A 13,912-nucleotide genomic window follows, 5' to 3' on the forward strand; every position below is an offset into this window, starting at 1 on the left:
TGTAATGCTCTATGATATACTTTACATTGGGAACATAATTTTGCAGACGGCACGCTCTCAGAATCAGAAAATTATCGGAATAAGTAGTTATGCCTGAAAGCGCGAGTTGAATACTTTTGGGCAAGCACAACTAAACAAGTAACTTTACAAGTAGGTAAAGGTAAAAAGGCCTTTTCTCAACTACGTTGGGGTCGGCTTCCAGATTAACCTGATGCAGCTGATGTTTCACAAGGAGCGACTGCCTATCTGGCCTCCTGAACACAGTTACCCGAGCAACCCATATTCCAGTATACCCAAATGTAAGCAACATATGGAATACTAGTACAAGTATTGAGTAAATCGTCGACAAACAAAATGTAATTGAAAACATTCAAATATTTATTATATCATTATGGCTTTCAAACTATAAATACAATACACGGAAAACTTAATCCTGTTTTTCTTTTTCACGAGTTTGTGTATCTTTATCAACCTCTTTCTTAAGAGATTCTGCAGACCTCTGATCTTCAGCACCCGTGTCAGACGAATCACTTTCTCTCATCGTCACATTCATTTGAGATATTTGTACTCTTGGTCGAGTCCTGCCCTTGTCTTCCGTCTGTACTGAGATAGTCCTCAAACTCGATAAACGAGCTTGATTTTTTAATTTCACATCCTCAGCAGTATCTAAAACACGTCTCATTTCTGGAGTAATATTCATAACGGATTCGTCCCCAATTCGAGACCGTCTAGACGTCGAAGCCCGGGGCGACTCATTTCTAAAAGAAATTCCTTCTCTAGATTTCTTTACTTTGTCATGTTGACTTAAAATGAGGCTGTCAATCCTCTCTACTACTTCTTTGACATCGTCATCTTCAAGAACCGGTTCACTTGTTTTAGACCCTGACTGCAATTCACTGGTGTTGACTCGAGATTTCAATACTTCTGTCCCGTACTGCCTGAATATATCCGATGCCATAAGGTTAGGCTCTGAGAATGGAGCCATAGAAGTGGGTCGTAAGATAGAGAGATCAGTTAAAGGCAAGGTTTTCAATAAATCGTACAGCATTTTAACGATAAATGCTGTGTCTTCGTCCACGGTTTCATACCTTTTGTCGGGCACAAGCGACTGATCAGACATGGTAACTTCATGCTTTGCCAGGAAAATGAAGTCATTGGATGAGACACGAGTACGTTCGTTTTCTTCATTAACTAAGGTTTCGGGCGATATGGTTCTAATTTGAACTTCGTGTCGCTGCTAGATAATAGAAAAAATGAGTTTTATAAATTTAAAACTAGATCTACAATATCAATGCATTTTCTCAACTATATAGATTGGGGTCGGCTTCCAGTTTAACCAGATGCAGCTGAGTACCAGTGTGCCTCATGGAGCGACTGCCTATCTAACCTTCTCAACCCAGTTACCCGCATAACCCAATGCCAAGGTCATTTCTGGCTACTGACTACCCGTAACGACTGCTAAAGATGTTCAAATGACAGCCAGGATCCAAAAATTTAACGTGCCTTCTGAAACACGGAAGAACTCGTCATGATAAGATGGTTACCCAGCCATCAAAAAAAGAATCAGTAGGAAGCGCCCTGCATCCAGCTCCAACCTAAGACCTTTGTCAGATTGTCCTACCACCTTATTTCTGAATAACCGTAACCAACGGCTATGCAGTCTTGCTAGCTTATTTCTTTGGGGAAAATCAGCAATACCAACCAATATATTATCGATATCCCCATGGAGCTGTGCCGAAACGCGGACCAGCTTGAAGTCCACGGCTAGCAGCACTCGAACCAAAGCCAGTACAGCCGATAGCAGCCAGCATGCTGTGTGCAGCCAGGCCGAGAGGATCGTCAGCCGCGTCGCTTGGTACACGCCGCGGATACGTCGCTCGTATAGGAGGGTAGCCACGTTTATAGTGTAGGAACAGCTGTAGAAAAAGTGAGAAGAAAGAAATACATTAACTTATCAACTACCCAAAAAAAGTTGAATATGTATCTAAATAGGCAGCTGTTGCAAAAATTGCAAATGACCTTAAAATGGCTGGGTAAATTTTGATGAAACCGCACTGGTAAACCAGCTCTCGACTATAAAACAAACGGCATCTAAATTGGTTCATCCATGTAAGAGTTTGTTGCTGACACATATTTATTTAGTAAGGTACACCAACGACATTTTTACAAATAGCTTAAAATATTAACATTTATCCTCCATACATATTATGTACACTACTGAATGATTAAAGTTTAAAATTTTGGCTTGGGTCAATCAAAGTGCTAGACGTAGTTCCCTCAACAAAACCGTGGGGCACAGCTATTCTCAAAACGATCTCCGAAAAATCAGCTTATTTATTTGAAACTGTTTTTGTACGTACGTGGGGCTGCCTGTAATTTCTCCCAGCTTCGTACAGAGTTCGTGTAACCCGTAATGTGTGACAACTGAAGAGTATATGCATACACAGCTCATCACCAGTGAGAACACAAACATCGGAGGTATTACGCGCCAAGGTCTCTGCAAACTGAACAAGAACAAATCATCATCTGCCGAGCCTTTTCCCAACTATGTGTGGGTCGACTTCCAGTCTAACCGGACGCAGCTGAGTACTAGTGTTTTACATTAAGCGATGCCTATTTGACATCTTCAAGCCATGGCCAATCCGATACTTTATGTCTACTACCCGTAACGACTGCCAAAGATGTTCAAATGACAGTCGAGACCTACCAGTTTAACGTGCCTTCCGAATCACTGAGGAATTTATGACAAAATACAATCGAGCGACCCGTGCGGCTGTTACTAAGCTGAGCTCCTATGTTAAGGTTGGCAGTTTATAATTTTATCAGCCTACAATAGTTAAGTAAGAGAACATACTACTTCTTCAAAAGAGTGTCTATGGAGTTTCTTGCCGGCTCTTCTCCATGAGACCAACTTTTTGGAACCGTGCAACTAGTGTGACGTTTCATACAAAGCCTGCAAAGGCCTATTTGAAATTGACCATGACTTTGGGTCGCTTCATGTAAAACACTGGTACTCAGCTGCATCAGCTAGTGATTAGACTGGAAGTCGAAGAGTTACCCGGTAAGTCTTCTCCCAGTTGAGCACATAAGGAATAGGGTGGTCCATATGAGGCCACAGATTCCCGACACCAGCGGGACAAAGGTGGGGAGCGAACAGGTGCTCTTCTCAACCCATTGAGGACTTAGCAGGTCTATAGGTACTGGAAGAAGTTTGCATTGTTAAGAATACACTCTTTTAAGTGACTAAATAAATATAATACAGGCTGCACTAGTTGTATGAAAAAAAAAATCGGGGAACAAGTTAGACTTATAAGTAAAATAGCCTGGCTAATTGGGACGTGACACTCCTTTGGCCCACGGGCGATGGAAGACGTAGGCAGCGGGGACAAAAGAACAGCGAGGTCTACAATTAAGACCGGTTTCTGTAGAATTATTTATTGGGACGCCTTAGGCGTTTTCTACTAGTCTACCTTTGGGTGGACTACTACGACTCGACAAAGGTATACGTCAAATAAATAAGGCAGTGCAACGCCAAATATGCTGATGATGAATGATGACAACCACACCTCGTGGACCAAGGGAGTGTACGAATTTGCCAGCCTAAGAACACAATACAAGAAAAAGAAAATCCTTACAGATTCCAAGGTCATTGGTGGAAGGTACAAACTCGTAGATAACGTTATGCTTAATCGAAGGCAGGGACAGGAGCTTCGGAAACAACACGCATTTCTCATCAAAGAGGTACATTAGCATATGAAAACAAAACGTGCAGAAAGAACCGAACACGAACGCCAGGAAAAAGAGGAGCACGTGAGCACCTGCAAATATTTACAATGATGACGATGATGTCCTCCTAGCCGATTATCGGCTACGGCGGCTGTTTCATGTAAGGAGATTAGCCAACTGCGCAGGACATATTATAGTGCGCAAGAATTTGCGCAGACACAGGTGCACTCACTATTCCTTCACTCTCATAACCCGATGAGACGGCAATCCGACACGACCGGAGAGAGATCAGGCGCTGGTCCGACATTTACGTGCTCTCCGATGCACGGGAGTATCAATCACCAACTTCCAGGCTCCGGGCTGCTTTGTGTAAGTCTTCTAAAACCCACAAAGCGATTTCGGCCCGACTCGGGAATCGAACCCGAGACCTCGTGCTCAGCAGCCGCACTTGCGACGATGCAACGATGATTGAGGAGCTAGTGGCTAAGTATTAAGTAGCCACATGGGTCTGTCGATCTTAAAGTTTAACCACTTCACTGTCCTCGAAGAAGATACAACAGTTAAACAATCGGTGTGTATCACATTAAATCACATATGACTCATGTCATGTGACAGGGAAATTATTAAGCAAAAACGGTTGACACAGTCCGGGTTGATCAATCGTAAAATGTAGGCAACGCTTGGCGCGGACGGTAGATGGGTCATCTTGTCATGACGAGTTCCATGTTTCAGAAAGCACGTTTAATTGGAGGGTAATTTTAAAAACCTTTGGCAGTCGTTACGGCTTTTCAGAAGCCAGAATGTCTGTGAATGTCTTCCTAAGGGGTAAAAGTTGTCCGGGGAACTGGATTGAGGAGGACAGATAGGTAGTGGCTCCTTGTAAAACACTGGTACTCAGCTGCACACAGTTAGACTGGAAGCCGACCCCAACACAGTTGGGTAAAATTAGAGCAAGGGATGATTCTCACAAAGTAATAGTTTTAGATACCCTTCCAGGCTCCGTTTACTTCCGACTCGTTTCTTTCAATCAATCTCAACTCTTGATACAACGGGACCCTGCTCATTTTATTTGACCTCTGCTTTATTTCACAATCATTCACTACGTTACGATATTAATGGGAGATACCTAATATATTTTTCGCTCAATGTTTTCCGTGTAACATGCCATTTCAATGTCACTGACAGATGTCGAATGAAATTAAAAATAAAAATTAAATAAGAGCTTTTTGGTCAAAGTAGGTAATCATTAGAGCATTAGAACCAACGATATTTACATAAAGATTGTCTCCCACAAAGTTAAAAATGTAGAATTATTGTATGCTTGGCAGATATTAATACTTGTTAATGAGATCGACCGAACGTTGTGTGCATTCGACAGTCGGTGCTGTATTAGTTATGTAGTTGTCTGAAATAAAGCAATAAATAAATAAATATTGACACATGAAAAACTCCAGTACGGACTAGGAATAGAATTAATAACTCTAAGCCCGATTCGAAATCTATTTCAATCAGATTTAGATTTTAAAAACATTCTATAATTTTGGTGTTGTTATTATGATTGTTACAGACGTAAAATGAATTGATTCAAATCGATGAGTAAGACAAGCTTTCTTCAACATTTTCTCGCTTAGTACCTCAGTAGCCCTACCTCCCAAAATAAATTCAGATTTTCTTTATGAAACGAGTCACAAGACATTTCGTCTATAATCTGGATCAATTAAGTCTGTTTTTTAATCTCGTAGACTAAACTGACATTACGAGTGTTGTCAGTTTGTTGCAAATTCTTAAATAGTGATGTGGCACGACCGAAACTTAGTGTTAATAAAGTCAAGTATCGTTTTTTTACAATAAGTCATCCTAAAATAATGGGCTTATTCTTGATGATTACGCATGGCGTTGCGTGGTCAGATATCCCTGGCACTTTGTAGCACATCGTGCAGCCGTGTGTACGTACGTGAATTGTAAATATAAAACTTTGATTGAATATTAAATTCGTCTATTATAGATAAAAAGTTACGATTCACAAACCGGTATCGTAATTACAACACTGCACAAAAAAGCTAGCAACATTATTTGCAAGTTTGACATTTTGCAAGTGTCAATTGACAATTTAGTCTACGAGATTAAAAAACAGACTATAGTTAAGTAAGTACTTTCATTTTCGCTTTACTCACACGCGCCCCTCACCTCGATCGTCCCCTATTATTATTAATGACCCACGACCTAATATCTAATCTAATACCTAAACTGTTTAACAATAATATTCCTTATCTTACCATAACAGATAAAATGCAGAATAGAAGGAAAAAACAAGGAAAACTGTTTCCTCGTCAGCTGGTGGCGGTGAATCCCGGCTTTTAATGAATGCAAAATGTTGGTATGCCACTTATGACAGCCCGCACGGTTTCAGACACATACTTATGTATCTATAGTATGTATTATTGAGCAATGTACATAATTTCTTCTGATAGTGGCATTCAGACTTTTTTTTAACGACGTCAAAAATCATCAAATGACCCTTCCCGCTGTGGGTTAGCAGTGGTGAGGGAGTGTCAGACTCTTCATCATCAGCCTGTCGCAGTCCAACTGCTGGACATAGGCCTCTCCAAGTGCACGCCACTGAGATCGATTTTCGGCTTCTCGCATCCAGCTCCTGCCAGCCGTCTTGCGCAAGTCATCACTCCACCGTGCCTGAGGACGTCCTACACTACGTTTGCCGAGGCGCGGTCTCCACTCTAGAACTCGTTTACCCCAACGGTTATCGGTTCTTCGGCTAATATGGCCAGCCCACTGCCACTTCAGCTTGCTGATTCGATAGGCTATGTCGATGACCTTGGTTCTCTGACGGATTACCTCATTTCTGATGCGATCCCTCAGAGAAACGCCGAGCATAGCCCTTTCCATAGCCCGCTGAGCGACTTTAAACTTGTGGACCAGCCGTACCGTCAGTGTCCACGTTTCGGCTCCGTAAGTCATGACAGGTAGGACGCACTGATTAAAGAGTTTTGTCTTTAGGCACTGTGGGATCGACGATGTTAGGACTCGACGTAGCTTCCCAAATGCAGCCCAACCCAACTGAATTCTCCTATTCACCTCGACCTCAAAGTTGTTTCTACCTAACTGCAATGTCTGCCCGAGGTATACATATTTCCGAACAACTTCGAGAACGGCGCCGTGTATCGCAATCGATTCCGGTAGAACATGTTCATTGAACATGACCTTGGTTTTGTCCAAGTTCAACCGTAGGCCGATGCGTAGAGAAGATTCAGCCAGGTCGTTCAGCATCTGTTGTAGGTCCTGCAGCGTTTCCGCCATGATGATGATATCGTCAGCAAATCGCAAGTGAGAGATGTGTTCGCCATTGATGTTGATGCCGCGTCCTTTCCAGTTCAGCGTTTTGAACATATCCTCCATTGCATTAGTGAACAGTTTCGGGGAAATAACATCCCCTTGTCTCACTCCTCGATGCAACGGTATGGGCCTTGTTTGCTGATTCTGTACAGATATTCTGTATATTCTGTCAGACTCTTACTGACTAAAAACCGTCGTGTTCCGTTGTAGACCTTTTATGTACCAGGGCCGCGGTAACTTGCGCGAACAATCCCGTAGCCCGTGGCATTCAGACTAAGGGTGCGTCTACACGGTGCTGGAGCGAGTTAACATGCGCAAGTGACAAGAGCACGCGGGTGGGTGTTTCGCTTTGGTACATGCGTGAGTCGCTGGATCCGCACGTTTTTAAAATGCATGTAACTTGCGCATATGCCTTAATATGCGCAAGCTACTTGCACCGTGTAGACGCACCCTGACTGTCGGTCATGGCAGTTGTTCTCTGTAAGGAGATTAGCTAAATGCGCAGGACACAAGTATTATGTGTGAGTGGACAAAATATGGAGATTAAAATGACTAGCGGAGGTGCCATAACGAAAAATCTCCTAAGAAAGTGGCGCGATAACATGCGGGTGAGCGGGGAACGATGAACGTTACTGTCTGCGCTCTTATACGCCTACTTTGGAGACCGACCGTAATACCAAAAATCGTTGAGAGATGTCTCAAATACAGTATATAATAATTCGAAAGCCTCGTTAGTTTACTCGTAACTGATATTTTTGGTCATGTTCACCGTGCCTATTTGATCTAGAAGAAGGCGCCTGACCTACGTGCATTCTATCTCCGCTGATCTTTCAGCATTCGGTCACAGATTACTGAATAGTTACTACGTAACAGATACTTCACAAGTAGAAAATTTCCAATACCTATTACGATAATTGCCTACTCCTTCGCGTCAACAACCACTGTATGCTAAAATGCGCCTAAATGCTCAAGCGTACAGCAGTGATTGCTTCGCACCGCGCGATTCCACAGTAATCGCAGGGCTGCCTCTTCGGTAAAATTAAATTAACATAATTTTTTATCTATGTTATTGAGAACTGTGAATATGTTCTGACTTTTATGTGGCAGTTAAAAATTTTATCATTTATAAAATATTTAACCAACTTAAAAAAAGGAGGTGATCGATCAGACATAGGTACAGGCCAAACTGAGAAGTTTGACTTGTATGGTATTGTAGGTATGTATGTTTGTGCGCGATAATCTCGCGTTTGGCTAAACCGATATCGATGCGGTTTTCAGAAAAGGATTTGTTACATTTAGGAGAACGTTTTAAAATAAGTATAATACTTCTTAGTTTGATGATGATCTTCGGAGATGTTCACTAGAAATGAAAAAAAAAGCCTTAAAAAAGAGAACCGGCTTCAAATAAGGCACTAAGCCACTAAGGCATCGTAATACGCGTACGAACGAACAGCACTATTAGAAGTCGGTTAAAAATTGAACGGAGTGCGCGCGCTTTGCTTGCGAAAACCGCACTGAATTTGATCCGCCGGCGGACCGAGACCGCTCGGCTGGGCGGTAGGCACTTATAGCGCGCAAGTACATGGAGTGACGGAGGCCTGATTCGGTGCAAGGTGCACTCACTATTCCTTCACACTCACAGCGCGATGGGACGACAATCCGACACCACCGGCCGGAGAGAGTTCTCAAACAGGACAGACAGCAACGTGCGACCCGGTGTATCAAGCACCGATTCTCAGATGGCCCGACCAGGCTACAAATTAGTTTTATGAGATACTTAATTGGATCATATCTCCACATCATAACTGTGACATACACTATTTTATTCACAACTAGCTGTTTTCCCGCGGTTTTACCCGGTTCCCGTGGGAACTACTGACCATACTGAGAAAAAGTATAGCCTATTTTGCTCGGGAAGAGTGTAGCGCCCCAACAGTGAAAGAATTTCTCAAATCGGCTCAGTAGCTTCGCAGACTTTAAGATACAAACAAAAAATGTTTCCTCTTTATTTTATTAGAATGGAAGTATAGATTTTATAAATGTGTATTCAGCAATGTTAAACAAAACGAAAATAAGAAAATGTTATCGAAAACTATGTTATCACAATCCTAAAAGTGAACTTAAAATACCTATAACCAGATAGTTACCATTTATTTGCTGAGAAATGAATTTAGACTACTCAACCCATCTAATTATAAAAAAATAATGCCACTTTTCGTTGTAATTTTATAACTCAAGAACGGGCTCACCTGTCCAAACCAAATGTTTAGGCTTTGTTCCGACTATTTAGTAGACGGTTTAAAATGTGAAGTTTGCACAAAATCGGTTGTTAATTTATCACATTTTTGTAACAAAAGCACGTACCGCGAGGCACTAATTACGTATATTTTGTTTTTGTTTGCAATAAAAACAAATATTCAACAAACAATATTAAACAAACTGTCAACTTTTTTAAACTCGGCGCCAACGAGAATTTGACAGTACGGCAACAAAATAAAAATGACATGGCTTTTGCTTACTTTTAAAAGTTTCGTGTTTTTTTATTATTTTGTGATTAACAAAAAATTAAAAAATATAACAGTACCTACCTATATTGAAATCTTAAAATAATCCGAAAACCTTAAAAAATAATTAAAGGTAAGCTACAAATGGAATTATAAAAACCTAAAAGCTACAACTGGCTGTAAGGCACTTTGAAATAGTAAAGATGCCATTAAGTTTTTCTTTTAATAAGCCTGGACGCACACATTCGGTTTCCAGATTCGGTTTCCTGATCAGGAATTCCTGATCGGGATTCCGTGACACTAGCCGACATGTTCCGGTTCTGACTATCTGAACGCACGGAGAAGATTCCAAAACGAATGTCAGATTTTTTTCCGTTCGGAAAAAGTAAGAAAGTGTGCGCTCTTGTGAACATTTTGTACGATTGAAGAGCATTTCGGTTTCCGAATCTGAATTCCTGATCAGGAAACCGAATCCGGAAAGCGAAGGTATGCGCCCAGGCTAAATTTTACAGTTTTTTTTTAAATAATAAATGGCTTCTATGATTTTTTTCACGTGGATTAACCAGTGACAGGAGTATTACGTGGTATTACGAAAGACCCAATATATAAAAAAATGTTATAGATACTATTAGGTCTTTCAAAATACCTTAAGTTGTAGCTGGCAGAATCGCGTGAAAAAAATCGAAAAAAGCCATATAAAAGGGTTTTTAAAAAAAGATATATCTAATGGCATCCTTATGTTTTTTCCTCATTTATGGCTAGATACGACTTATTACTTCTGGCTCTTAATAATCCTCTTTTCATGTACCTATAGCGAATTTTAATTTATTTAATGAGGGGAACAATAAATGAGACCTCTGTTTTACCAACGGAGGAAGGTAAGGATAAAAATATAGGAATGAGTTCTGAAATTACTATTTCATAGATTATCCCCTACAAATAAACCTACATTCTTAACAGCGTCTCTCTGGTATTTCTTATTTGCAAGATAAAATCATAACCATACAATTCACTTTTGCAAAGCTATCTGACAATGAGTAGTCGTTTTAAAATGAAGCGATCTTGATTCTCGAAGACACACCCTGAATCCTGTACCCTTGAACGGTAGGTCAGTTCTTGGGTTACCTGGTGAAGTGGTGCAAATGACAAATTAAGTAAAGGTTTGACTGATTTTCATCAAACATAACTAAGAACGTGTTTCTACAAAATAAATTATCTTTATCTTTAACTTTTCCGACTAAATCAAATCAAAATCGGTTCATCGTTACCTACTATGCGGAAATCCATGACAGTGTGAGAGTAGGACTACAACCTGTCTCGATTTATTGTCTCGCGGAATTAACACCAAATATGATTCCTAACTAATTTTGTTCAATGCCTATGGAGAATACATAATAAGAAGAGCCTGCGTAAATTGGGAAGGAGGTATCACCATTGGTGGCACTAAGATCACTAACCTCCGATACGCAGATGACACCATACTTCTGGCCGCGAGTGAGGCGGAAATGGTAGGAATCCTGGGCAGAATGGAACGCATCAGTCTAGAGTTAGGCCTGAAGATCAATCATAGTAAAACCAAGGTCATGGTAGTGGATCGTAGTAACAAAATAAGGCTGCAGATGTGGTGCTGGAGGAAGATGTTGCAAATTCCGTGGAATGCTTTTCGCACAAATGTATCAATCCTGCGTGAGCTCAACATCAAGACGAGACTGTCGACCATTTGTATGCGCAGGATACTGGAGTTTTTCGGACACACAGCCAGGAAGGAGGGCCACAACCTTGAACAGCTAATAGTCACCGGGAAGGTTGATGGCAAACGACCTAGGGGTCGCAGTCCAACAAGGTGGTCAGATCAGGTTCGCTCCGCTCTAGACACCCAACTACACAGCGCTCTGCATGATGCGAAGAACAGGCATAGATGGCGGGACACCGTCAGAGAGAAGTTAATCCTAAGAGGACTTCACGACCATCAGCATTGAGGAATACGACGCAAGGAGGGAGGATGATTCCTAACATTGAAGAGCAAACTTTTGACTTTCCTCGGAGTTTTAGCGACGGAAGTTATCTTTCAATCCTGAAACATAAAATCAAAATTTTCAGTTATGCTACTATTCGTAAAAAGTGATAAGTGTATTCATTGTCGTCCTGAACTCCCACGCACGGTCTTTGCACTTGTATTGCATACTAGTTGTTTCTCGCGGATTCACTCGAGTCCTGTGGAAACTAATTTCCTTATCCGGGTAAAATATAGCCCTTGTCACTTGGGATAATGTAGCTTCCTGACAGAGAAAGATTTTTTCAAATCGTTTCAGTCGTTTCAGCGAACTGGTTATGACAGCTATTCAATTAAATAACTAGTAGTTTAAATAAACAACGCCATTCAAGAGAATGGTAGACGTTACAAGTAATCAGAAGCCAGTAAGTCTGACAACCAGTCTTACCAAGGGGTATTGGGTTGCCCGGGTAACTGGGTTGAGGAGGTCAGACAGGCAGTCGCTCCTTGTAATAAGGCTCAATTTTGGCTCCAATAAGAGTCATATTTTGAAGGTCAATTCAAACGTAACAAGTAGGAAAATATGTGTTTTCTAGTGCATGATTTAAGTCACTGTTAATCCCAAGACGTAAAGTAATATTGTGTAGGTACTTATGACTGTATTTTTACCTCAAAGAGCAATTCAAAGTGTAAAGTTTTATTCTATGACGAATTGTTATACCTAAGTCCCTTCTTCCAGGTGAGTTTTAGATTTCAGTTTTTCAAGTCCAGGTTTCCTCAAGATGTTTTCCTTTACCTTTACTCAGACATTAGAGTCCAAATCCAAGATTAAACTAAAAAAGTACATATATTATGGTGACTTGTGAAAGTTACCTACATAATTATTTGCCTGACCTGCTGAAATAGAACCCACATGCTCGTTCTTGAGAGGTTGTTGCCTTTAACTACACACTAGTCCGTCTCAAAAACAATCAAAAGCACGAATGCATATTCACGAGAGTATTTAATATCAAAGATTACCTACATAAATAGTTCTCATAAAATAACTTTGCCTCTCGGAAGTTAGCTACTTGAGACTTCACGGTAGTCAAATGTACGAGCAAAACACTGCACAAGGCTTTTCATGGCTATCTTCAGACGTAACGATAACGATAACTAGACCATAACCAGCCGTAAAATTGACGCCAATAGGTCAAATCAGCGATTTCATGGATGTGTATGGTCTAGCAAACGTTAAGAGGAATTTGTATCGAATCGCACCAAAATGCATTTATTTATTAATATTAAGGCTTACCAACTAAGATACATACAGACAATCTGAAAAATATTAAGAAATAACAGATAGATAGTGTATGCTTTCAAATTAAAGGTAGGCTCAACATTATAAATTCCGCGCTCATTTGTTCGCCAACATGTTGAGTGAACACTGCATAGAGTAGCATGCGTTGACACTACTTACTGATAAAGGCGAAAGTTTTTGAGTGTGTTTGTTACTTCATCCCTCGCCTCCACCGATTTTTGATAGAACTTGGCATTATTGTAGCAAATAGGTACCTACATCAGATGTACCAACAAAGAAATTATATAAATTTACCACACTGGAAATAAACACACAAAGAAAAGTACAATTGGCGGTCTTATCGCTAACAAGCAACTTCTTCGAGACAACTTTAGGCTCCTTTTTTATCCATGGTCGCAAAGAAGATTAATCGACACGCGTGTAAAATCGCGGGAGTCTAAGACTTAAGATTCTCAAGTCCCTACTTTTACTATCATCATCATCCTTCTGCCGTTATCCCTATATAAATTTTGTTTGTGGTCGGCGCAGCATGTTTTCTTCTTCCATATCTACTCTTCTATCACAAGTAACGTTCTTTTTAGCCATGTCGACTGTCCCAACTCTTACCATTTCTATTAAAATTGACACCATATAAGATTTATCCTTATTCCATCACTGTATACTTGGAATTCTGCCGGTGCTCAAGTAAAGTCCCGAGCTACTTATGTATGACACAGGTTTATCAGCTCAATATGATGCACAATAATAACAAAGACCACATAGCAGGTATTTACAGAAAGTACACTTACTTTACTGTTGTTGTTGTTTATTTACTTTTCATATAAGGTGGTTTTTAGGGTTCCGTACCCAAAGGGTAAAATGGGACCCTATTGTTTTCGCTCCTCTGTCCGTCCGTCCGTCCGTCCATCTGTCATCAGGCTGTATCTCATGAACCGCGACAGTTAGAGAGTTGAAATTTTCACAGATGATGTATTTCTGTTGCCGCTATAACAACAAATGGGTACTGAAAACTGGAATAAAATAAATATTTGAGGGAGG

General features: G+C 40.7%; 1 protein-coding gene across 1 annotated transcript; it reads right to left on the minus strand.

Moving 5' to 3' along the window:
- Nucleotides 1-414: 414 nt before the first annotated feature.
- Nucleotides 415-4,790, minus strand: LOC124644210. Its single transcript, XM_047183460.1, has 6 exons — nt 4,715-4,790; nt 3,636-3,818; nt 3,059-3,200; nt 2,361-2,504; nt 1,703-1,916; nt 415-1,237 (listed from the first exon to the last, which is right to left on the minus strand). Exons 1-6 carry the CDS (start codon nt 4,788-4,790, stop codon nt 428-430), a joined length of 1,569 nt encoding a protein of 522 aa, XP_047039416.1. The 3' UTR covers nt 415-427.
- Nucleotides 4,791-13,912: the final 9,122 nt, after the last annotated feature.

This window comes from Helicoverpa zea, chromosome 29, assembly GCF_022581195.2.
Source record: "Helicoverpa zea isolate HzStark_Cry1AcR chromosome 29, ilHelZeax1.1, whole genome shotgun sequence".
NCBI lineage: Eukaryota > Metazoa > Arthropoda > Insecta > Lepidoptera > Noctuidae > Helicoverpa > Helicoverpa zea.